This window comes from Neoarius graeffei, chromosome 11 (assembly GCF_027579695.1).
Source record: "Neoarius graeffei isolate fNeoGra1 chromosome 11, fNeoGra1.pri, whole genome shotgun sequence".
NCBI lineage: Eukaryota > Metazoa > Chordata > Actinopteri > Siluriformes > Ariidae > Neoarius > Neoarius graeffei.
In genome coordinates, this window is record NC_083579.1 from 18,003,013 (window position 1) to 18,027,605 (window position 24,593).

General features: G+C 40.8%; 1 protein-coding gene across 5 annotated transcripts; it reads left to right on the forward strand.

The window, feature by feature from the left end:
* The first annotated feature begins 16 nt into the window (after positions 1–16).
* dnajc27 (DnaJ (Hsp40) homolog, subfamily C, member 27) lies at positions 17–24,593 on the forward strand. Of its 5 annotated transcripts, XM_060933539.1 has the most exons (8): positions 17–385; positions 2,156–2,238; positions 6,504–6,573; positions 6,816–6,980; positions 7,129–7,251; positions 12,880–12,951; positions 14,882–15,042; positions 23,754–24,593. In XM_060933539.1, the coding sequence occupies exons 1-8, from the start codon at positions 299–301 to the stop codon at positions 23,884–23,886; spliced, it is 894 nt and encodes a 297-aa protein (XP_060789522.1). In that variant the 5' UTR covers positions 17–298; the 3' UTR covers positions 23,887–24,593. The 5 variants fall into 5 exon arrangements, with proteins under 5 accessions (XP_060789522.1, XP_060789523.1, XP_060789524.1 ...); XM_060933540.1 differs by lacking the exon at positions 12,880–12,951; XM_060933541.1 differs by lacking the exons at positions 14,882–15,042; positions 23,754–24,593 and adding an exon at positions 13,938–14,873.

Genomic DNA, 24,593 nt, shown 5'->3' on the forward strand with positions numbered 1-24,593 from the left:
TTTGCCAACCGCCATTAAAAAGGAAGAAGTGGTGTTTACGTCAACTTAGCTGTGTTGCTAAGACACGATAGCGATAAAGAAGTCCAGGGATTTATGTGGCGTTTGTTTAAAATATCGTGAAAAAAATTAATGTTGAGAATGAGACAATAATAAATGAGTGTTGTGTGTGTGGGAGAGAGAGAGAAAGAGCGAGAAAAGAAAGAAATGTGAGCCGGATGCTAACTTTGTTGATAGTAAACAGAAGAGACCACACAAGCGTCGAATCTAATCGAAAAGATTAAACAACATCTGAGTGAAAATGGACACAAACGTGCAGAAAAGGAGGGAAAATAAAAAATCGTTGCGGATTAAAGTTATCAGTCTCGGGAATGCAGAAGTTGGTAAGGTGGGTATCAATAAACCCATAGCTAAGATAACAATACATTACTCTTATTATTAGCGTTATATATACAGAAACAAAGGGTAATTGATGAGTTACTCACATTGTGTCAGGAATAACACACTTGAGGACATGCTGTAAAAGGAAAATAATCAATGACGGTCTGACCTGATGGTCTGACAAGAAGCAGATTTGGGTCTTTATTTCCCAATAACAGCATATTCTGAAATGTTTTATTCCTCTTACATCACAGCAACTTGTCAGTAATTACATGTGTTTATTAAACAGCAAATACATCACATTCCCTGGAAGTTGTTTATAATTCAAATTGGAGACATGTTAGTGCCTGCTGTGAGTAACGCGATAGCAACTATAAACAGTCCTTCCCTCACCACCGCCTCTTTTTGAATCAATCATCCTCTCAAAGTGAATAAGCATGTTACTCAGAAACCATAAAACGTCCTGACACTGAAGACTTCTTCCATCAATGTTCAATAAATGTTTCCAGGCAAAATTATCAGTCAAAATATAGCAATGATTATATGTCTTTGTTAAATAATTTTTTTTTAAATTTGTTTGTCAGTACTATTACTAATACTGTAATGTCTCTGTCAGTGCGTTTACATGCACATCCAAATCGAGCTACTGTCAGTAATCGAGCTAAGGGTCCCAGCAGGGGTGCCAGAGAAATCCAATCCTACATGCACACAAGGAAATCGAGCTATTGTGTGAGGTACATTGTGCACCCGAGCCACAGGTGGCACTACACGCCCCATCATGTTGGTACACTTCCGGTTGTCGTCATGAAGAAGAGCTATTCAAGAGTATAACAAAGTTATCAGTTCCGTGTTCACAAAGTTATCTGTTCCGTGTTCTTTTCTGCTGCTCGCTACTACTACTGTTGTCATGCCGACCAAAGCTGTTGTGTTTCCCGCTTGTGGTCTCGTCACTCGTCACTTCCGGAAGGGGCAGTGCTGAAGTAAGTAGCTCAACTACGTAGCTCGATAGGGTTTACATGCACTAAGTAGCTCGGCTACAATCGCATAATCTAGGTCGCGTAGCTCGATTACGAGAAATCCAGTTCGGTTCGATTTCAGCCGAGCTAAGGTGTTTCCATGGCATTTAGAACTTCGATTTCAGTCGAGCTACGGCAGAAATTAGATTTTCTCTATGTGCATGTAAATGCACTGTGTGAGTGAGTTGTTACTATAGAAATGGTAATATTAGAATAAGCACCCTGTCGCTGGTTCACCACTTTTGGTAGGTACTAACTACTGCATACCGGGGACATCCCACAAGATGTGCTATTTTGGAGATGCTCAGACCCAGTCATCTGGTCATCAAAATTTGGCCCTTGTCAGAGTCATTCAGATCCTTACGCTTGCACATTTTTCCTACTTCCAGCACATTTTTCCTGCTTTCAACACATCAACTTCAAGAACTGACTGTTCTCTTGCTGCCTAATGTATCCCACCCCTTGACAGGTGCCACTGTAATGAGATAATCAATGTAATTCACTTCACCTGTCACTGGTTTTAATGTTATGGCTGATCCATGTATATTTATACTGTGTAATGTCTATAGTGTGTGTGTGTGTATAAAATTTTTTTCTTCTTCTTTTATTTTGTAGCACTAGACAGACACTGACTGCCAGAACCAAATTCCTTGTGTGTGTCAACAAACTTGGCCAATAAATCTGACTGTGATTCTGATTCTTTAAATCCAAGATCATTTTTCAGGGCAGAGTTTTTGATTATCTTTTTTTGTTTCTTTCAGAGTTGCATCATTAAACGATACTGTGAGAAACGATTTGTACCCAAGTATCTGGCAACAATTGGGATCGATTATGGTGTGACAAAGTAAGTGAGGTGCTTTAGGACACGTCTCTATTTGTTATTCTGTTTCGTGTAGCTGATTGTGCTTTTTTTCTTTTTCTTTTTTTTTTTAAAGTCGTCGGTCTGTGTAATGCCTGTTGGTTTCTTACTGGCTTGTTTACGTCATGTCAAAATCCTTACAGTTTACGAGAGAAAATATAAATAATTCCATCAAAGGTTTGATCTATTTAATGGAGTTATGTACAGTGGTGCTTGAAAGTTTGTGAACCTTTTGGAATTTTCTATATTTCTGCATAAATTTGACCTAAAATATCATCAGATTTTCACACAAGTCCTAAAAATAGATAAAGAGAACCCAGTTAAACAACTGAGACAAAAATATTATACTTGGTCATTTATTTATTGAGGAAAATGATCCAATATTACATATCTGTGAGTGGCAAAAGTATGTGAACCTCTAGGATTAGCAGTTAATTTGAAGGTGAAATTAGAGTCAGGTGTTTTCAATCAATGGGATGACAATCAAGTGTGAGTGGGCACCCTGTTTTACAACCCCGATTCCAAAAAAGTTGGGACAAAGTAGAAATTGTAAATAAAAACGGAATGCAATAATTTACAAATCTCAAATACTGATATTGTATTCACAATAGAACATAGACAACATATCAAATATCGAAAGTGAGACATTTTGAAATTTTATGCCAAATATTGGCTCATTTGAAATTTCATGACAGCAACACATCTCAAAAAAGTTGGGACAGGGGCAATAAGAGGCTGGAAAAGTTAAAGGTACAAAAAAGGAACAGCTGGAGGACCAAATTGCAACTCATTAGGTCAATTGGCAATAGGTCATTAACATGACTGGGTATAAAAAGAGCATCTTGGAGTGGCAGCAGCTCTCAGAAGTAAAGATGGGAAGAGGATCACCAATCCCCCTAATTCTGCGCCAGCAAATAGTGGAGCAATATCAGAAAGGAGTTCGACAGTGTAAAATTGCAAAGAGTTTGAACATATCATCATCTACAGTGCACAAGATCATCAAAAGATTCAGAGAATCTGGAAGAATCTCTGTGCATAAGGGTCAAGGCTGGAAAACCATACTGGGTGCCCGTGATCTTCGGGCCCTTAGACGGCACTGCATCACATACAGGCATGCTTCTGTATTGGAAATCACAAAATGGGCTCAGGAATATTTCCAGAGAACATTATCTGTGAAAACAATTCACCGTGCCATCCACCGTTGCCAGCTAAAACTCTACAGTTCAAAGAAGAAACCGTATCTAACCATGATCCAGAAGTGCAGACGTTTTCTCTGGGCCAAGGCTCATTTAAAATGGACTGTGGCAAAGTGGAAAACTGTTCTGTGGTCAGACGAATCAAAATTTGAAGTTCTTTATGGAAATCAGGGATGCTGTGTCATTCGGACTAAAGAGGAGAAGGACGACCCAAGTTGTTATCAGAGCTTAGTTCAGAAGCCTGCATCTCTGATGGTATGGGGTTGCATTAGTGCGTGTGGCATGGGCAGCTTACACATCTGGAAAGACACCGTCAATGCTGAAAGGTATATCCAGGTTCTAGAGCAACATATGCTCCCATCCAGACGACGTCTCTTTCAGGGAAGACCTTGCATTTTCCAACATGACAATGCCAACCACATACTGCATCAATTACAGCATCATGGCTGCATAGAAGAAGGGTCCGGGTACTGAACTGGCCAGCCTGCAGTCCAGATCTTTCACCCATAGAAAACATTTGGCGCATCATAAAACAGAAGATACGACAAAAAAGACCCAAGACAGTTGAGCAACTAGAATCCTACATTAGACAAGAATGGGTTAACATTCCTATCCCTGAACTTGAGCAACTTGTCTCCTCAGTCCCCAGACGTTTACAGACTGTTGTAAAGAGAAAAGGGGATGTCTCACAGTGGCCTTGTCCCAACTTTTTTGAGATGTGTTATTGTCATGAAATTTAAAATCACCTAATTTTTCTCTTTAAATGATACATTTTCTCAGTTTAAACATTTGGTATGTCATCTATGTTCTATTCTGAATAAAATATGGAATTTTGAAACTTCCACATCACTGCATTCCATTTTTATTTACAATTTGTACTTTGTCCCAACTTTTTTGGAATTGGGGTTGTATTTAAAGAACAGGGATCTATCAAAGTCTGATCTTCACAACACATGTTTGTGGAAGTGTATCATGGCACGAACAAAGGAGATTTCTGAGGACCTCAGAAAAAGCGTTGTTGATGCTCTTCAGGCTGGAAAAGGTTACAAAACCATCTCTAAAGAGTTTGGACTCCAACAATCCACAGTCAGACAGATTGTGTACAAATGGAGGAAACTCAAGACCGTTGTTACCCTCCCCAGGAGTTGTCGACCAACAAAGGTGGGGTTTACATTAGACCGTATCAGCGGATCATCAGATTAACGTTTTTAAAACGATTAGTGTGCACACAGCAACGCCAATACACGATTCGCGTGCACACAGCAACGCCAATACACGGATGCGCTCAGCTCCGCAGGCATCCTGCGCTCCAAATCACTCCGCCCTGAACAGCGAGTGCCCTCTGGAGGGTGCGCACTCCGGCCCTGCGCAGCTCACAGAGCGCGCGAGTGGAGTGCACGAGCAGTGATTTGGGACTGAGCCGCTGCGTGTGTGATCTCAGTGCATGTCGGGCATGCGCGTCACTTACCACTTGCAAGTGGAAGGATGGCAAGCCTAAAGGCAATCATAACTACACAATGGGCAGTATTTGCATCAGTATTTGCAGTATTTTCATACTTTTATACTCTTTAATGAAAGGTGATACAAGGCGGAAGTCCGCGCCGTTTTTCAGCAGTCGCGTCAAATGACCAACGCCAGCGAATCAGGAAGGTGGATGTCACAGTGACATTGTCCAATGACGACGCCAGCTAGAGCTCAGCACAGCATATCCACGTATTCTCAATGTTTACACAGCACCGGACCAGACACGATCTGGATTGAATACGTGGACCCTGGCGGATTCCCGTTTCCCGGCGTTTCCAGGCGTTTTAATGCAAATGGACAGTGCATCCGCGAGGAAAACGAGACAGATACGGTCTAATCTAAACTTGGCCAAAGATCACTCCAAGAGCAAGGTGTGTAATAGTCGGCGAGGTCACAAAGGACCCCAGGGTAACTTCTAAGCATTTGAAGGCTTCTCTCACATTGGCTAATGTTAATGTTCATGAGTCCACCATCAGGAGAACACTGAACAACAATGGTGTGCATGGCAGGGTTGCAAGGAGAAAGCCACTGCTCTGCAAAAAGAACATTGCTGTTCGTCTGCAGTTTGCTAAAGATCACTTGGACAAGCCAGAAGGCTATTGGAAAAAATGTTTTATGGACGGATGAGACCAAAATCGAACTTTTTGGTTTAAATGAGAAGTGTTATGTTTGGAGAAAGGAAATCACTGCATTCCAGCATCAGAACTTTATCCCATCTATGAAACATGGTGGTGGTAGTATCATGGTTTGGGCCTGTTTTGCTGCATCTGGGCCAGGACGGCTTGCCATCATTGATGAAACAATGAATTCTGAATTATACCAGCGAATTCTAAAGGAAAATGTCAGGACATCTGTCCACGAACTGAGTCTCAAGAGAAGGTGGGTCATGCATCAAGACAACGACCCTAAGCACACAAGTCGTTCTATCAAAGAATGGTTAAAGAAGAATAAAGTTAATGTTTTGGAATGGCCAAGTCAAAGTCCTGACCTTAATCCAATCGAAATGTTGTGGAAGGATCTGAAGCGAGCAGTTCATGTGAGGAAACCCCCCCCCACATCCCAGAGTTGAAGCAGTTCTGTATGGAGGAATGGGCTAAAATTCCTCCAAGCCAGTGTGCAGGACTGATCAACAGTTATCGGAAACGTTTAGTTGCAGTTATTTCTGCACAAGGGGGTCATACCAGATAAATGAAAGCAAAGGTTCACATACTTTTGTCACTCACAGATATGCAATATTGGATCATTTTCCTCAATAAATAAATTACCAAGTATAATATTTTTGTCTCATTTGTTTAACTGGGTTCTCTTTATCTACCTTTAGGACTTGTGTGAAAATCTGATGTTTTAGGTCATATTTATGCAGAAATATAGAAAATTCTAAAAGGTTCACAAACTTTCAAGCACCACTGTACCCATGAAAAGTTACAGTGAGCTTTACATTGCATCATCAACCAGCATACATTTTCTACCAGGAACAGTCATGATATTACACCTAATTCTTCTTTCTTTTTTGGCTTTCTCTCCCTCAAGAGTTCAAGTACGGGACAGGGAAATAAAAGTAAACATTTTTGACATGGCAGGACATCCCTTCTTTTATGAGGTAGTCATGTTCTTATTTTCATTGACTTTTCTCAATGTTTTTGTTTCTGGAAAAAATATCATTATGGTTGTATGTACATGATCACATTATCGTCAGAATCTTTCAGCAGGAAGTAGCCTGTTACTCCACAGATCCTGAGATCTGACCTGAGTGTAGACATGATATTGGATTTGAGGTGAACTTCTCATTTTGATATGACTGAGATGAAGATTATTGACAGTGAAATAATACTGCTTCTCCAGGTCCGCAACGAGTTCTATAAGGACTCGCAGGGGGTGATTCTGGTGTATGATGTCGGACTGAGGGAGAGTTTTGATGCCCTGGACAGCTGGCTCACAGAGATGAAGCAAGAGATGGGCTCACAAGCCAATTTGGAGAGCATTATTTTTGTCGTTTGTGCCAACAAGGTCAGCTTTCCTCATCTAATGTGTGTGTCCTGTTCATGATTTTTTTAAAATAGTGAATTTCTCATATGCAGTTGTTGTGTCATGTTGAAGCAGCTATTCCAACTTTCTTCAGGTCTGTTGTAGATGGAGCTGTGACTTTGTCTTGCAGGTGGACTTGACTAAAAGGCGTGTGGTAGATGAGAGTGAAGGCAGGTTGTGGGCAGAGAGCCGAGGTTTTCAATATTTTGAGACGTCTGCTCAGAGTGGTGAAGGCATCAGTGAAATGTTTCAGGTTTGTATTCTGAGATTTATCATGCCTCAGCTCAAGTAATGTATTGAAGTACGGTCTGATACAGGCATCAGCTGTTCTCTTGGTATCAGTCATCAAGTAACACCAATTCCATTATGTTGTCTTAATCTCATCCCATTAAAGGTTTACTCACTTATTGTTTATCTTCCTGCTCGAACATACAGTGGTGCTTGAAAGTTTGTGAACCCTTTAGAATTTTCTATATTTCTGCATAAATACGACCTAAAACATCATCAGATTTTCACGCAAGTCCTAAAAGTAGATAAAGAGAACCCAATTAAACAAATGAGACAAAAGTATTATACTTAGTCATTTATTTATTGAGGAAAATGATCCAATAATACATATCTATTAGTGGGAAAAGTATGTGAACCTCTAGGATTAGCAGTTAATTTGAAGGTGAAATTAGAGTCAGGTGTTTTCAATCAATGGGATGACAATCAAGTGTGAGTGGGCACCCTGTTTTATTTAAAGAACAGGGATCTATCAAAGTCTGATCTTCACAACACATGTTTGTGGAAGCGTATCATGGCATGAACAAGGGAGATTTCTGAGGACCTCAGAGAAAGTGTTGTTGATGCTCATCAGGCTGGAAAAGGTTACAAAACCATCTCTAAAGAGTTTAGACTCCAACAATCCACAGTCAGACAGATTGTGTACAAATGGAGGAAACTCAAGACCGTTGTTACCCTCCCCAGGAGTGGTCGACCAACAAAGATCACTCCAAGAGCAAGGCGTGTAATAGTCGGCAAGGTCACAAAGGACCCCAGGATAACTTCTAAGCAACTGAAGGCCTCTCTCACATTGGCTAATGTTAATGTTCATGAGTCCACCATCAGGAGAACAATGAACAACAATGGTGTGCATGGCAGGTTTGCAAGGAGAAAGCCACTGCTCTCCAAAAAGAACATTGCTGCTTGTCTGCAGCTTGCTCAAGATCACTTGGACAAGCCAGAAGGCTATTGGAAAATGTTTTGTGGATGGATGAGACAAAAATAGAACTTTTTGGTTTAAATGAGAAGCATTATTTTGGAGAAAGGAAAACACTGCATTCCAGCATAAGAACCTTATCCCATCTGTGAAACGTGGTGGTGGTAGTATCATGGTTTGAGCCTGTTTTGCTGTATCTGGGCCAGGATGGAAAATGTCAGGACATCTGTCAATGAACTGAGGCTAAATCCACACAACAACGGCAACAAGATTTTTTTTTAAATATCGCATCCACATGGGCAACGAATCAGTAAAATATCAGGTACATATGGCAACGCTTGCTAAAAACAATGCAATACACATGCCACACCTCTACGTGCGCTGTAAGACAGTCCCATCGGAGACACCAGAACAATAGAAGTTGTAGACGCATGCGCATAAACCCCTTCTTCTGTAGTATCAGCCACATAAAGTTTTGATTATTAATCAGTAGTGTAAAATAGTATCTATTGTCTAAGACACTTATTTATGTTTCATATTAAAACGTCTATGTAAATTAATACATAGAAAGCCTGGCCAGGCGCTGAACGTTCTTCTGCCTTCACTTTAAGAGAAATTCAGGGCGAGCATGAGCCTAGGTTCTTCCTTGTCACTGTCACACGCACACACCTTCTCACTCCCTATCCTGTGGATATAGTCCCTTTAAATCACGTGCTCGTTTTTTGAATGGAGACGCGGAAAGATGAATGAACGGGGGTAGATGGAAGCCGGTACGCCATCATTCTGAGATCCTCCAGAATTCTTTAATGGTCCGGAATAAATTGAATGCTACACGTTGATGGATTACTTTGTTCTTCTATGCCCTTTTTGAGGAATGTATTGTCGGACTTAAACCAACATCTGAAGAGGTGAGATCGCTCCTTTTTTTTTTTCCCTATTTTTACTGGCGGGATTGTCATGTGGTTGTGACGTCATCATAAACAAATCCCTTCTACTCATCCAGACGACTTCGCAATGGCGCCGTTGCCAGATTTTTCCACTCTGGAACCCGTTCTCAAAAGATTTCGTTTTGGGGCACCCAAAACGCCGGTGCCGTGTGGACACCAGGCCGAAACGATAAACAGTTTTATCAGATTCACCTGAATCCGTTGCCGTGTGGACAGGGCCTGAATCTCAAGAGAAGGTGGGTCATGCAGCAAGACAATGACTCTAAGCACACAAGTCGTTCGACCAAAGAATGGTTAAAGAAGAATCAAGTTAATGTTTTGGAATGGCCAAGTCAAAGTCCTGACCTTAATCCAATCAAAATGTTGTGGAAGGACCTGAAGCGAGTAGTTCATGTGAGGAAACCCCCCCAACATCCCAGAGTTGAAGCTGTTTTGTATGGAGGAATGGGCTAAAATTCCTCCAAGCCAGTGTGCAGGACTGATCAACAGTTACCGGAAATGTTTAGTTGCAGTTTTGCAGTTTTGATCTGGAAAAACTAATACATGCCTTCATCTCTAGTAGGGTTGATTATTGCAATGGCCTTTTCACAGGCCTGCCAAAAAAGACCATCAAACGACTTCAGCTGGTTCAAAATGCAGCGGCTAGGGTTCTCACACGAACAAAAAGAACAGAGCACATTACTCCAATTCTAAGGTCCCTTCACTGGCTTCCAGTAAGCTACAGAATTGACTTTAAAGTATTGCTGCTGGTGTACAAATCTCTAAATGGTACAGGGCCCAATTACCTCTCTGATATGTTGCAGCGGCCTAACCCAATCAGATCTACCAGATCAAAACAGAAAAATTTACTATTAAAACCAGTTGTTAAAACAAAGTATGGTGAAGCAGCTTTTAGCTACTATGCAGTACAGCTATGGAACCAACTGCCAGAGGACATTAAAAATGCTCCTGCTGTTGGCAGTTTCAAATCTAGGTTAAAGACCAAGCTGTTTTCAGATGCTTTCTGTTAAATAATTAATATTGTCTTCTTTTTTTATAATCTTTACTTTCTCTCCATGTTTTAAATTTACTTTAATTTTAACTTTATTTTATTCTTTATTCTATTCTGCTGGTTTCTTTTTTTTCTCCTCCTATTTCTACTTGATTTTATTATTTTATTTCTATTATTGTTTAATTCTTATTATTTTCTTTTAATTCTTTTAATTAATTGTTTTAGAATAAAAATAAAATTATTTTATGTAATTTTATTTCTCTATTGTTTACTGTTTTTGTTTTTACTTCTGTAAAGCACATTGAACTGCCATTGTGTATGAAATGTGCTATATAAATAAACTTGCCTTGCCTTGCAGTTATTGCTGCAAAAGGGGGTCACACCAGATACTGAAAGCAAAGGTTCACATACTTTTGCCACTCACAGATATGTAATATTGGATCATTTTCCTCAATAAATAAATGACCAAGTATAATATTTGTCTCATATTTGTTTAACTGGGTTCTCTTTATTTACTTTTAGGACTTGTGTGAAAATCTGATGATGTTTTTGGTCATGTTTATGCAGAAATATAGAAAATTCTAAAGGGTTCACAAACTTTCAAGCACCACTGTAGATACACGATATGGCCAAAGGTTTGTGGATACCTGATTAGGGCCTGACTGAGAAGGCACCGATCACGATAAACACAGTCTGTGATTTATGATAACCAATATCATTACCCACTTCTTGAAAAAAAAAAAGTCTTTTCAATCAAATAGAAATCTATTAAAATATTGTGAGTAGTGAAAAAACAGTCCAGCAGGCCTAAATGTACATGACAAAAACACTTTCAACTACGTACACAACAGAATTACTTTAATTAGGACTGAATAAATGATTCATCTTTAAATCTGCACATTTATGTGTTTTCAAGATACAGCCTACTTAATTCAGACCTGTTTAATCCTACGATTTGTCCGTAGTTCCTACGATTTTTCAAAACAAAATACGGACTACGAATTCTTGTCCAAAAACTACGATTTATGGCCGAAATGTTGCCAAATGTTTCAACAGGTTTCGTCTAAACGGGGGAACTGCGCCCTCTTACTCTCGGCGTGCGCCCCCTTACCGACTCCGTGAAAATATCCCAGCAACACTACGTGACAATGTGTCTGATCATCAAATACGTTATAATTGCTCCAAAAATATTCCAATCATAGTAGATACACCGCCAGACGGTGCAAAAACAATCCGAATTGGCGTTTTCCAGACTGAGGCGCCATGTTGTTTAGTTGTTTACTTGTCGCGGCTGCTCTCGCGAGATTTGACATGGGTTACATACAAGGTCAGCTGACTTGTAGAGTGAGATTTCTCGAGACTGAATGACCTTTCACCCACCGGCGCGGGAGCTTTTGACAGAAGTAGTTCGTGAGTTGTTTTTGTTGATACTTGGGCATTTAAAGATGTTCGGCACGAAATGGAAGAAAGCCAAAGACTGTCCGGGGCAGAAGAAGATTACTTCTTTCTTTTTCAATGTTGACAGACAATTTGTTACAATTTCCCTCTCAGATAGCCTCAGAATGTCCCATTGTAGCCTCAATTTTTCAAAGGCTTCGCACGGCGGGGGGGGGGGGACAACCCCCCCCCCCCCCCGCTTCGCTCCCTCGCCATGGTGAGCACCCTCATACTAAATTTTTCTAGAAAAAACCCTGTTCATGACTTACTTTATAATCATATTTATTGTGGGAATCGAACATCGATCGTATAGTCATGGGCGCGGCCATGTTTAATCACGTTTAAACCGCGTTTACCGTACGTTGCATTGTGGGAAGGTTCCATTGTTTCAACTTTGGTTTCTGAGCACACAATCATGGCGGCCGCGAAGCGAAAGGCCGATGGCATTAAATGACTTGTGATTTGTTAGTAAAGAGTGTGAGATCAGTATAGCTGCCAGTCAAGTATTAAGTAGCCTATTAGAGCATAGTATGGTCTCTGAAATATTTTTTCTTATTGTAGCATCCTAAATAAGTATTACTGCTAGTCTTCTGGTTATTTCAGAGATACTGAAATAATGAAATGTATGAGGAGTCAACAAGTAGACCTTAGAGTCTAGGCTTGGTAATATGAGGATTATGGAGCAGATCTAGAATCTTACATGGGTTTGCTTTTTGGTTCTCACAGGTGCTTAACTTGACAGAAAAAATAAGACCAGTGCTAGATTTTAATTTTTAAAATTTTGTTCATGTAATCTGTCACTTACTTTCAACTTGAATGAGTACTATTATCTAATAGGCTGCTTTCTACTTTTTGTCTTCGATACAATACATAGATTGGACCCCAGTAAAATTCCTACTGACAGCTTACCAAAACTACTGACAAGATACTGCAAGGCTACTGACAGGGCAAATTTGGGGTAAACAGGTCTGTTAATTACAACATGATTTTTAAACCTTCACTCAGTCACTCAAATATACACTCACCAGCCACTTTAATAGGAACTTGTTCTTGATTCTAAGATTGCTGTTCTTGGCTGCAGGAGTGAAACCTAATGTGGTCTTCTGCTGTTTCATGCTGAGATGCTTTTCTGCTCACCACGGTTGTAAAGAGTGATTATATGAGTTACTATATCCTCCCTGGCAGCTCGAACCAATCTGGCCATTTTCCTCTGACCTCTCTTATCAACAAGGCGTTTGTTTCCACTCACATAATTGTCGCTCACTCAATGCTTTTTGTTTTCACACCATTCTGTGTAAACTATAGAGACTGTTGTGTGTGAAAACCCAAGGAGATCAGCAGTTTCTGAAATACTCAAACCAATCCATCTGGCACCTGGTGAGTATAGCTTATATACAGTGTTAAAGGTAGACTGCCTTTCAGATTTTTCGAGTTTAGGTCATAAAAAAAAATTTCCCCTGACACCCAATTATTTTTGTTTTGTGGACCGAAAGCTACTGAATTCGAATCACAGACTTCCAGTTTTATTAGGCTTTTTTAAATAGAACAGTTAATGAATTTAGGGCCATGTGTCCCTAAACTCTCCGCTATTTTTTCCTGCTTCAACATGACCCAATTCAAGATACTACGTCATGCATCATGTGGTGGGCTTTCCCCATTTGTGCAAGGCATTGTGGGATACGAATTTGAAACATGAGAGAAAAATGGAGGACGTGAGTGTGCAAATGAAACATGAAAGACCGACTACAGTAACGGAACACGAGAAGAAATGATGCTATGTTGCGAAGGAAAGAAAACGCAGGACCAAACTAATAAATATCGACGGTCAGCGAGCACCTCTGTGTGATCAGCTGTTCGTTTAGCGACAGAATGATGTAACTGTCAGTGCACATTCAAGGTAAACCTGTAGATGGCAGTAATGCAACACTGGATGCCAGTTGCTGTAAAACCCAAAAGAAGAAGGTCAACCTGCGCATGTGCGCAAGGACTTCCTCTGTCTGCTTGACTGTGCAAAGCACGCAATTTCATGCACATTATTTGCTAGGGAATCCCCTCAAATTAAATAACTTCCCAGCCACAGAATGGCCTGATATTTTGTGAGATATTACAGAAATAATCATTCATCACAACGACCAAATTTCAGAGGGAACTAAATTTCACCGATTTTATGAAATCGAAAGGCCATCTAGCTTCAATATAACTTTAGGATGCTCTATTCATTTATTTATATGTAATTAGGAATTGTACAAAAATTATTTCAGTGAAAACTATTTAACTTTTAAAACTACTTAAAAATTATGATTTGTACATAGCATTAGTTTACATGTACAACTGAAACAGACATTTTTTTTTTTTTTAAATAGCTGAGCTCCTCCATCTGTTTGACACGCCTTTGCTATTCTGTTCGACTCTGCTTGGGTCTGCTGATTGTTGTGATTTGTGGTGTTCTAAATGTGTGTTGCCAACAGTTGAGTGGCACTGTGCCGTCTGGTGGACAAACTATACAACAACACCACTTATAACATGATTAAAGGATCCTTCATTTGTCTCTCTGTTGGAAATGCAAATACTGATTTATCAGCAGTTAACTCATATCAGACAGTATTATCAGCATGCCTATTTACTGTTCAGGCCCTGGACCTTAACATGACACCCATATGTGGTTCTTCCCTATGTTGTTGCCACAAAATGGGAAACACACAATTGTATAAAATGTCTTTGTATGCTGTAGCATTTCATTTCCCCTTCACTGGAACTAAGAAGCCCAAACCCGACAAAGAGAGGCATAAAGCGAGCTTCATGAAGACATGGTGTGTGAAGATTGGAGTGAAGAATTTGAGTGTCCTGCACAGAGCCCTGACTGAATTCAACCCCATTGAACACCTTTAGGATGAACTGGAACCTCAAAACCACAACATCAGTGTCTGATATCACTAATACTCTTGTAGCTGAACTGAATAACAGAAATCCCCACAGCCATGCCCCAAAATCTAGTGGAAAGCCTTCCCAGGAGACGCAAGGAGAGAAGAGTGGAGCTCATTATAACAGTAAAGGGGAATAAATCTGGAATGAGATGTTCAACAAGGACATATGGGTGTGATGGTCAGGTGTCCACAAACATTTGGCCATATTTTAGAAGTGCGGGAATGAAGTAAAGCATAATCTACTCGCATATACTTGTTTACATGGAATTTGTATTAGAAGATTGGACAGGAGGGTTATTGCTGTCTCTATTAAAAAAAAAACTGAACAAGCTTAAGGGTTAACTGTGACCTGTAAAAGTTTGTGGGTTGTTGTACTTGAACAGGCCTTTTTTTCCTCGATTACTGATATGTGTGAGAATGGAGGGAAGAGACCAAACCCAGAGGTCAGTATTGGCTTCACCAAAGAACAAGCTGACACTATACGACGTATTCGCAACAGTAAAGACAGCTGGGACATGCTGGGAGTAAAGCCAGGGGCAACAAGGTAAGAGAGAGAGAAAAATGTTTTTCAGAACTGTCAGTAGCAAAGTCCTTTTAATGAGCTTTGCTAATGACAGTCATTAGCAAAGTCCTTTTAATGAGCACACCGGCGAGTGGCCTAGTGGTTAGCCTGTCCGCCTCTCGATGGGGAGATCGCAAGTTCTACTCACAGTCGATTCATACCAAAGACCATCATAAAAATGGTGCCTACTGCCATCTGGCAAGGCAATACAGATGTGAGTGGGGAGTCAAACTCTCGCAGTTACCAGAGGACTAGCCCCCCATTGTAACCCTAGCTATGTAATATAGGCAAGAAGCCGAGGGCTATGAAACAGAGATCGGCACTGCCAAACACGCCATGAATGGTGCGGGAAGGACTTAGACTTTTAATGAGCAAAATGTATTTTAGAGATTTCTACATAATCATATGTAATTCTGCTGTTTCAAAATACTTGTGTGTACTTTTGAACTTTGTATACGAGGTGAATGATTATTTTAATTCTTTGTACTTTGATTCTCTTCTTGGTAAAACAGCACACTGTGCTGTCATGCAATAGTGAGGACATTTTCAAATATTTTTCTTTACAATGCAAAGACATGCACTAAGGGATTAAAACTAAAGAAATGGTTAAAAATCTTGGTGTTTTCATTGACAGCGAGCTAAACTTTGACAGTCACATGAAAGCAATCACTAAAACGGCATTTTATCACCTAAAAAACATTTCCAAACTAAGAGGACTTATGTCAAAAAATGATCTGGAAAAACTGATACATGCCTTCATCTCTAGTAGGGTTGATTACTGCAATGGCCTTTTCACAGGCCTGCCAAAAAAGACCATCAAACGACTTCAGCTGGTTCAAAATGCAGCGGCTAGGGTTCTCACACGAACAAAAAGAACAGAGCACATTACTCCAATTCTAAGGTCCCTTCACTGGCTTCCAGTAAGCTACAGAATTGACTTTAAAGCATTGCTGCTGGTGTACAAATCTCTAAATGGTACAGGGCCCAATTACCTCTCTGATATGTTGCAGCGGCCTAACCCAATCAGATCTACCAGATCGCAACAGAAAAATTTACTATTAAAACCTGTTGTTAAAACAAAGTATGGTGAAGCAGCTTTTAGCTACTATGCAGTGCAGCTATGGAACCAACTGCCAGAGGACATTAAAAATGCTCCTGCTGTTGGCAGCTTCAAATCTAGGTTAAAGACCAAGCTGTTTTCAGATGCTTTCTGTTAAATAATTAATATTGTCTTCTTTACATGTTTTATAATCTGTACTTTTACAGTCTCTGCATGTTTCAAATTTTACTTAACTTTTATTCTATTTTATTCTGCTGGGGTTTTTTTCTCCCCCTATTTGAACTTCTACTTCGTTTTATTATTTTATTTCTACTATTGTTTAATTCTTATTATATTTCTTCCCATTTATTTTATGTAATTTTATTCTCTATTGTTTACTGTTTTGCTTTTACTTCTGTAAAGCACATTGAACTGCCACTGTGTATGAAATGTGCTATATAAATAAACTTGCCTTGCCTAAGACACAGAGGAGAGCAGAGGTTCAAAATAAAAGGATGAGCATTTACAGAGATTGGGTTAAAGCTTTCTAAAGTATGGTGGCCACCACACCGACCCACTGCTACCGACTGAGGAGGAGAGTAGAGTGTGTGCGACTACGAGCAATAGACTGCAAGATCATCTGAGGGGACAGCTGCAGGACTGTAAGAGAGGTGGATTCATATATGTAGAACAGTGTTTCTTGATCCTGGTCCTGGAGTATAATCACCCAACACATTTTGGTCTGTTACCTCCTCTAACTCAATCAGTTCAATCTAGTTCAAGCTTGTTAAATAAATTAGGTGAATTTGGATCAGTGAAACCACCAAAATGTGGTACTCCAGAACCAGGATTGAGAAACACTGCAGCAGAAAATAATACAATAAGAGCCAATGTACATAATAGAGAAAAAAATGGGTTTGCAGATTGCTTTGTGTGTGTAAGAGGACTCCACCATCTGGGTTTGGAATGAACTACTGTTTGTTGTAATATGGAGTGTAAAAACACATTACCAAGATGATGCTAAACCACGTCTTTTAACATGGATTTTTAACCCATTTGTCATGTGAATGGTGTTTTTACTAACTGTCTTTTAATTACATAATGTAATGAGTGCTTTGTTTATTGAGCATGGTTGCTTTAGGGACTGTTATGAACTTTCAATAAAGCAACCAGCCTCACAGGCTCGGACAAGTGCTCCAGAGGTCGCTCAGATTGTGCTACTTGCCACTTCCCTCTATTATCCTTGGAAATGTGCTGTCACTGAGGGATAAATTCACAAAGTTGTAAGCAAATGTGAAGTGCATACCAGAGTACAAGAACACTTATGTGATTGCTTTGACCAAAACCTGGTAAAAGGGATCATGACTTGAGCTAGGATTTTGAAATCAATGGCTTTGGTCAGGCATTCAGCTTGACTGTAATGCACCAGCAAAACACAGGGAGGGTCTTGTCCTTGTATGTTAATTCACGCTGGTGTATGAGTGGCATAGTAAGGGAATCTGTTTGTAGAATTTTTATCGATTTCATTGCGCCCGTTCTCTTGCCATGAGAAAGTTCACAAGTGTTTATGATGGTGGTTTATATTCATCCTAGAGTCAACATGGTAGATGCAACATTCACCATCTAGTAACTTGTGCACCTTTTGCAAAACATTTCCCCTGATGCCCCACATTTTATACTCTGTGATTTTAATACTTGTAGTCTGTAGAAAGCCCTTTGGTCATGTCTGCTAGTATGTAAGTTGTCCAAGATATGGTAAAGTCCTAGACTTGTGCTATGGCGCAATAAAGACTACCAATAAATCTTATGCAATGGCACCTCTTCTGAACACAACTACATCTTGCTGGCCTCAGTCTATCAATCAGCCCCCAAGAGAGGGATAGGTGTAGCTCGCAGGCTTTCTGAAATATCTGTCATTGACTTTGGCACTGTATGTTGGCTGGTCAATTTCTTGACAGTGAGGTCACAGAGAACCAATGTTAATGACATTTTTTCTGAGCCCCTGAAGTGTTCTACAGGATCGCCCCAGGGGTGTATTTTGTCACCCTTCTTATTTGTGCTCTACACCAACAACTGCCAGAGTATGTTTAAGTCAAGGTTCATAATCAAGTTTGCTGATTATTTGGTGTTTGTCAGCCTCCTGCAGGACCATGAACGTGGCCATAGTCCAGTCTTGGACAGTTTGATCAAATGGTGTGACTCCATAGTTGCATCTCAATGTCTCTGAGACAAAAGATATGCTTATTGACTTTTGCCAGAACTCTTATGTCATAACACCTACTTTTATCAGTATGTGGCAGCGGGGGCATGGCCAAGCAGCAGTCTGTGAATGGAAGGCAGGGTCGGGGAAGATAAGTGGCTAAGTCATTCCACTTGTTGTCAATTAATGTGTGTGTTTGTTACAGGGATGGAGCATAAAAGGAGGGAGAGAGCAGAGAAACAAGGAGAGGCACATTCACCTCGTCCGCCTGTTGTCGGAACCACCGCCAGATGGTCCTCCGCCAACTTGATGGCTCGCTGGAGCGACGCCGGGCGGGGACACTGGACCCATTCTGCCATTCTTTCCAGAAGCCGAGAGATGAACTGTTCCAGTGCCACCAGGTTGATGATCCTGTCGGCGTCGCAGTCTTCCGCCCTCAGCCACCGCCGGCAGGCGTCCTGGAGTCGTTGGCCAAATGCGAACGGTCGGCCGACCTCCTCCAGTGTCAGCTTCCGGAACCACTGGCGATGTTGCTCTGGGGAGCGGCCGACCCGCTGCAAAATGGCCCTCTTGAGGTCGACGTAGTTGAGCCGGCTGTTGGCAGGGAGCTGCTGTGCCGTGCACTGCGCCTCGCCTGTCAAGAGCGGGAGCAGGCGAGCCGCTCGACTGGCCAACCCCACGCTTGGGCGGCTTGCTCGAAGAGAGTGATGAAGGCTTCGGGCTCATCACGTGGGCCCATCTTCGTGAGGGTGATGTGAGGGGAGTCCAGGGTGGTAATGTTGGACGCCCCTGCCGACGCCAGCAGATGCCAGAACGCCTGGCGATCTTCCCGCTGGGCCAGCATCAACACTTCAAAGCGTTGTTCCTGGTCCTTCCGGAGGGCGGTCAGCGCTTGATGCTGGTTCTGCTGGGCAGCAGCGAGGGCATGGATGAGCTCCATAATTGGTGAGGACTCCATGGGGTGGTTCCCTTCCGTACTCGATCCCGGGTTTCGGCACCACTGTTGCAAATCCCTGATGTGGGTGGAGTACAGAAGCACGGCAGGCAGGACCTGAAGTTCTTACAAACATTAATTTCTAAAGAGAGATGTAGCTTTTCAGCCCCACTCCCACACACATGCATTCTGGTCGGGAGCCTCTTTTCTCTGCTCTCCCCCTCCTTTTATGCTCCGTCCCTGTAACAAACACACATTAATTGACAGCAGGTGGAATGACTTGGCCACTTACCTTCCCCAACCCCTCCATTCACAGACTGCTGCTTGGCCACACAGTAGCATAGCTGTGGAAACACTGATGCAAAAAGGCCAATCTGAGACTGTTTTTCTTGAGAAAGTTGAGGGGTTTTAATGTTGACAGATCACTCTTCATCTTTTATTGAGTTAATTGTAACTTTTGCAATAATTTGATGGTTTGTCAACCTCAACATGGTTAAGAAAAATAGGCTGGAAAAGATTTTTAAACTTTGCCAAAAGACCATTGGCACCAATTTGAATGATCTTGGTCATGTTTATCAAATTAGAATCACTTAGAAGGCAAAGGCCATCCTGGCAAACCCTCAACATGCTTTTCATGCAGAGTTTCAACTCTTGCCATCGAGGAGAAGTTACACTTTCCCAAGGAGGGACAAATCAAACAGATATCAGACATCATTTGTTCCCTCAGCTGTTGGCCTACAGCTTGATTAAGAACCACAGTTGCTATTGCACAAAGGACTGATGGACACTTAGTGCTTTTGTAAGCCTAAGCTGAACACCCGTGATCTCAGATGGCATGACATCAAGAACTGTCATTCATCTACAGTGGTGCTTGAAAGTTTGTGAACCCTTTAGAATTTTCTATATTTCTGCATAAATATGACCTAAAACATCATCAGATTTTCACACAAGTCCTAAAAGTAGGTAAAGAGAACCCAGATAAACAAATGAGACAAAAATATTATACTTGGTCATTTATTTATTGAGGAAAATGATCCAATATTACATATCTGTGAGTGGCAAAAGTATGTGAACCTCTAGGATTAGCAGTTAATTTGAAGGTGAAATTAGAGTCAGGTGTTTTCCATCAATGGGATGACAATCAGGTGTGAGTGGGCACCCTGTTTTATTTAAAGAACAGGGATCTATCAAAGTCTGATCTTCACAACACATGTTTGTGGAAGTGTATCATGGCATGAACAAAGGAGATTTCTGAGGACCTCAGAAAAAGCGTTGATGCTCATCAGGCTGGAAAAGGTTACAAAACCATCTCTAAAGAGTTTGGACTCCAACAATCCACAGTCAGACAGATTATGTACAAATGGAGGAAATTCAAGACCATTGTTACCCTCCCCAGGAGTGGTCGACCAACAAAGATCACTCCAAGAGCAAGGTGTGTAATAGTCAGCGAGGTCACAAAGGACCCCAGGGTAACTTCTAAGCAACTGAAGGCCTCTCTCACATTGGCTAATGTTAATATTCATGAGTCCACTATCAGGAGAACACTGAACAACAGTGGTGTGCATGGCAGGGTTGCAAGGAGAAAGCCACTGCTCTCCAAAAAGAACATTGCTGCTCATCTGCAATTTGCTGAAGATCTCGTGGACAAGCCAGAAGGCTATTGGAAAAATGTTTTGTGGACGGATGAGACCAAAATAGAACTTTTTGGTTTCAATGAGAAGCATTATGTTTGAAGAAAGGAAAACACTGCATTCCAGCATAAGAACCTTATCCCATCTATGAAACATGGTGGTGGTAGTATCATGCTTTGGGCCTGTTTTGCTGCATCTGGGCCAGGACGGCTTGCCATCATTGATGGAACAATTAATTCTGAATTATACCAGCGAATTCTAAAGGAAAATGTCAGGATATTTGTCCATGAATTGAATCTCAAGAGAAGGTGGGTCATGCAGCAAGACAATGACCCTAAGCACACAAGTCATTCGACCAAAGAATGGTTAAAGAAGAATAAAGTTAATGTTTTGGAATGGCCAAGTTAAAGCCCTGACCTTAATCCAATCGAAATGTTGTGGAAGGACCTGAAGCAAGCAGTTCATGTGAGGAAACCCCCCAACATCCCAGAGTTGAAGCTGTTCTGTATGGAGGAATGGGCTAAAATTCCTCCAAGCCAGTGTGCAGGACTGATCAACAGTTACCGGAAACATTTAGTTGCAGTTATTGCTGCACAAGGGGGTCACACCAGATGCTGAAAGCAAAGGTTCACATACTTTTGCCACTCACAGATATGTAATATTGGATCATTTTCCTCAATAAATAAATGACCAAGTATAATATTTTTGTCTCATTTGTTTAACTGGGTTCTCTATATCTACTTTTAGTACTTATGTGAAAATCTGATGATGTTTTAGGTCATATTTATGCAGAAATATAGAAAATTCTAAAGGGTTCACAAACTTTCAAGAACCACTGTATGTCCGGTGCCCTGGTTCCCAGTATACACCTGACTGAAGCTGCTGGTGCCCTGAAAGGCCTAGCTAATTTCACGTGCCGTATGATAGTCTCCTATAACCAGAGCCCTTTCAGGTTTCTCAGCGGGTGCATCACTAAGAAGAGCAAACCTGTTTGACATGTGAAGCAGAAAGGAGTGGTGCGGAAAGGAGTGGTGCACCCATGGGTGAGCCTCAGCGGTGGCTTTGCCTCTACGATTATGCCGCTGAGTGGTCACCCATTCACCCTACTGTGAGGGCTCTAATGCCAGAGTTGGGGGATTGCTAACTCCACCTAGGGCATCCAGACATTCCCCTGCAGTTGACATAAGTGTTTAAAAAAATCATGAGGTAAAACATCAAATAATGTGTTGTATTGTTTTGAGTGCAATGCATATCAAATATTATTTACAAATCATTGTTCATACCTGCCAACCTGTACGCATCTTGCGTAGCCGCTACGAATTTTTACCTCATTGTACGACTGTACGTTTTCACATTAAAAAGTACGCATATCATCCGAACTCGCATTTCAGTCAGGTTCCCGCTGAAGTTGATACCGCTGATCTGTGAGAAAACTCAAAGCCAGAATGGAACACTTTGCCCTCTTCAACCCCTCCCCTTCCTCCTTCGCGCCTCTGACTTGAGTGCAGCGGTGCAACCAGGTGGCTAGAGCGAGTCGGGGATTGAAACGTCGGTTAGAGACGTCGTTTTTATATTTGTAACAGAAACGGTTGTGTTTCACGTGTACTCAAGAGCTTCCTAGCCGTTATTTTGTGCATTTACAACACCAACAGTACAGGCTAGTTCTTCATTTAACTTCGAAGCCGTCACTCGAGGTTGCATATTCGATGCGGTAACCAACGAAACCTGATTACAATTCCTCTCGCGCTCTCATTGAATCACTATGATAAGTACCACTTTATTGATGTGCTCAACAAAACGTAGTGTGTTGTATATCTTAAGGGCAGTCGGTAACTTCTGTCAATGGTAGCCTAGAATGTTTGCAGATGATGTGAAGTCGAAAATTGGTCATCCCTCTTATGAAAAAACCTGCGTGGTACTGCAGTGTCAAATGCTTTTTTATACAGTATTACTGCAGTAAATGCAATATTTCAAATGCAAATGCAATAGTTTGCACATGAAAAAGGCATACTACAAAATACTGCAGTGTACTGTATAATGCAATATTTTTACTGTATAATGCAATATACTTCCAACATGTTAAAAAATGCAAAAGTCTAAACCTATTGCATGGGAAATTTGTGCATACCATGTTTTGTGTTGAAAGTGCCTTTTTTACATACTGTATTAATTTAATGTGTTATTTATTTTGAAAGAGTGGCTCTGGTTTCATTTCATTTCATTTGCACATGTATTTAATGTTTGTTGTGCTTTTCAAAACGGAAGTAAGTTCCCAAGAGCCATCAATAACAGTTTCCCAAAGTCTATCAATAGGAATGTTTTACAAAACTGGACTATGTTCCCAAGGTCAATCAATAAAACTGGATTGAAAGTGTGTTTTTGGTCTGCTGGTTGTGGTCTGTGGGGGCGCATGCGCGCCAGGTTGGGGTGAGGTTGACGCGAGGAGGGGTACTCATGAAATTGTAAAATTGTACTCATAAAATTTTTTCAAGGTTGGCAGGTATGATTGTTTTCAGTTTAAATTTCAATTTCAACATACTGATTTGATATACAGTCATTCTGCCACAGAAAAAAAGAATAGTTCAAAGAAATCACTGAAAGCCCAATAATGGCATGACATTCATGTTGCTATATGTAAACCTCTGAGTGCAACTGTATATTGTACTACTTCTCAGTAACACCTATGGATACTGCAGCTTTCCCCTAAATTCCAGATGCAGAATGCTGCTTGCTGGTCACAGTCATGTGGCTAGAGGTTTAGAGTTAAAGCTAGCTTTAAATAGTGGCATCACCATCTTTGAAATATGCTTCTTTTTATTTTTAATTGCATATATCTATTAAAGATTCAAATGCTGGGCCTGGGACTAACTTTGTTACGTTTGGTTATAGAGAGGAAGTCAACAAGGCATACAGGAAGCTTGCTGTGCTGCTTCACCCGGATAAGTGTGTGGCACCAGGCAGTGAGGATGCCTTTAAAGCGGTGGTCAATGCACGAACATCCTTGCTGAAAAATATCAAGTAGTATCCAGACCAACATGAACATACTGGTTTAAAGAAAGGGTTTATGACAAGAAAAGCATTATGTTTGCATACTGAAAATGATGTCATACAACTCTGTTTTCCTCCATCTCAATTGTGTTAGTGACATATTTTAAGTTAAGTGTGTGTGTTAAACATATTTCAAAATGTGTGATCAGATATTTGGTGATGTGATGCCTTCAGACTTGTAATAAGAGCCTCAGCTGGTTTATTTAGCTCATTTAATTTATTTAACCTCTGAATGTGTCAGGTAGCTCCTTAACCAAGAAACTTTAAGGTACCATGGTTTACAGTTATCATTTCTTCATGTGGTTATGGATGCTGCTATTTTGTTTTTGGGTTGCCTGCTGATCCTTGAAGCTGAATAAATAAAGATTTCACATTGAGGGTGCTGTACTCAAACACGCAAGCTTCTATAATGCTGTGTAGTGTATCTGTGGTGCCACATATATATAATAGGCAATGTAAAAATAAAGGTTGTATGCCCTTTTCAGGATTTAGCCTTAATCCATTCTACAGTTGCCACATCTGGTTATCATATCAGGAATCTCAATCTGAGACATACAACTAGATCATAATTTTGTGTCGTTTAGTCTAAGAAGGAAGCACAGATTACGTTATTGCTGTGCTATATGTGTGTAGGTTTTAATTATTTCTGTATAAATATGTTTACCCTGATACTGTTGTGGC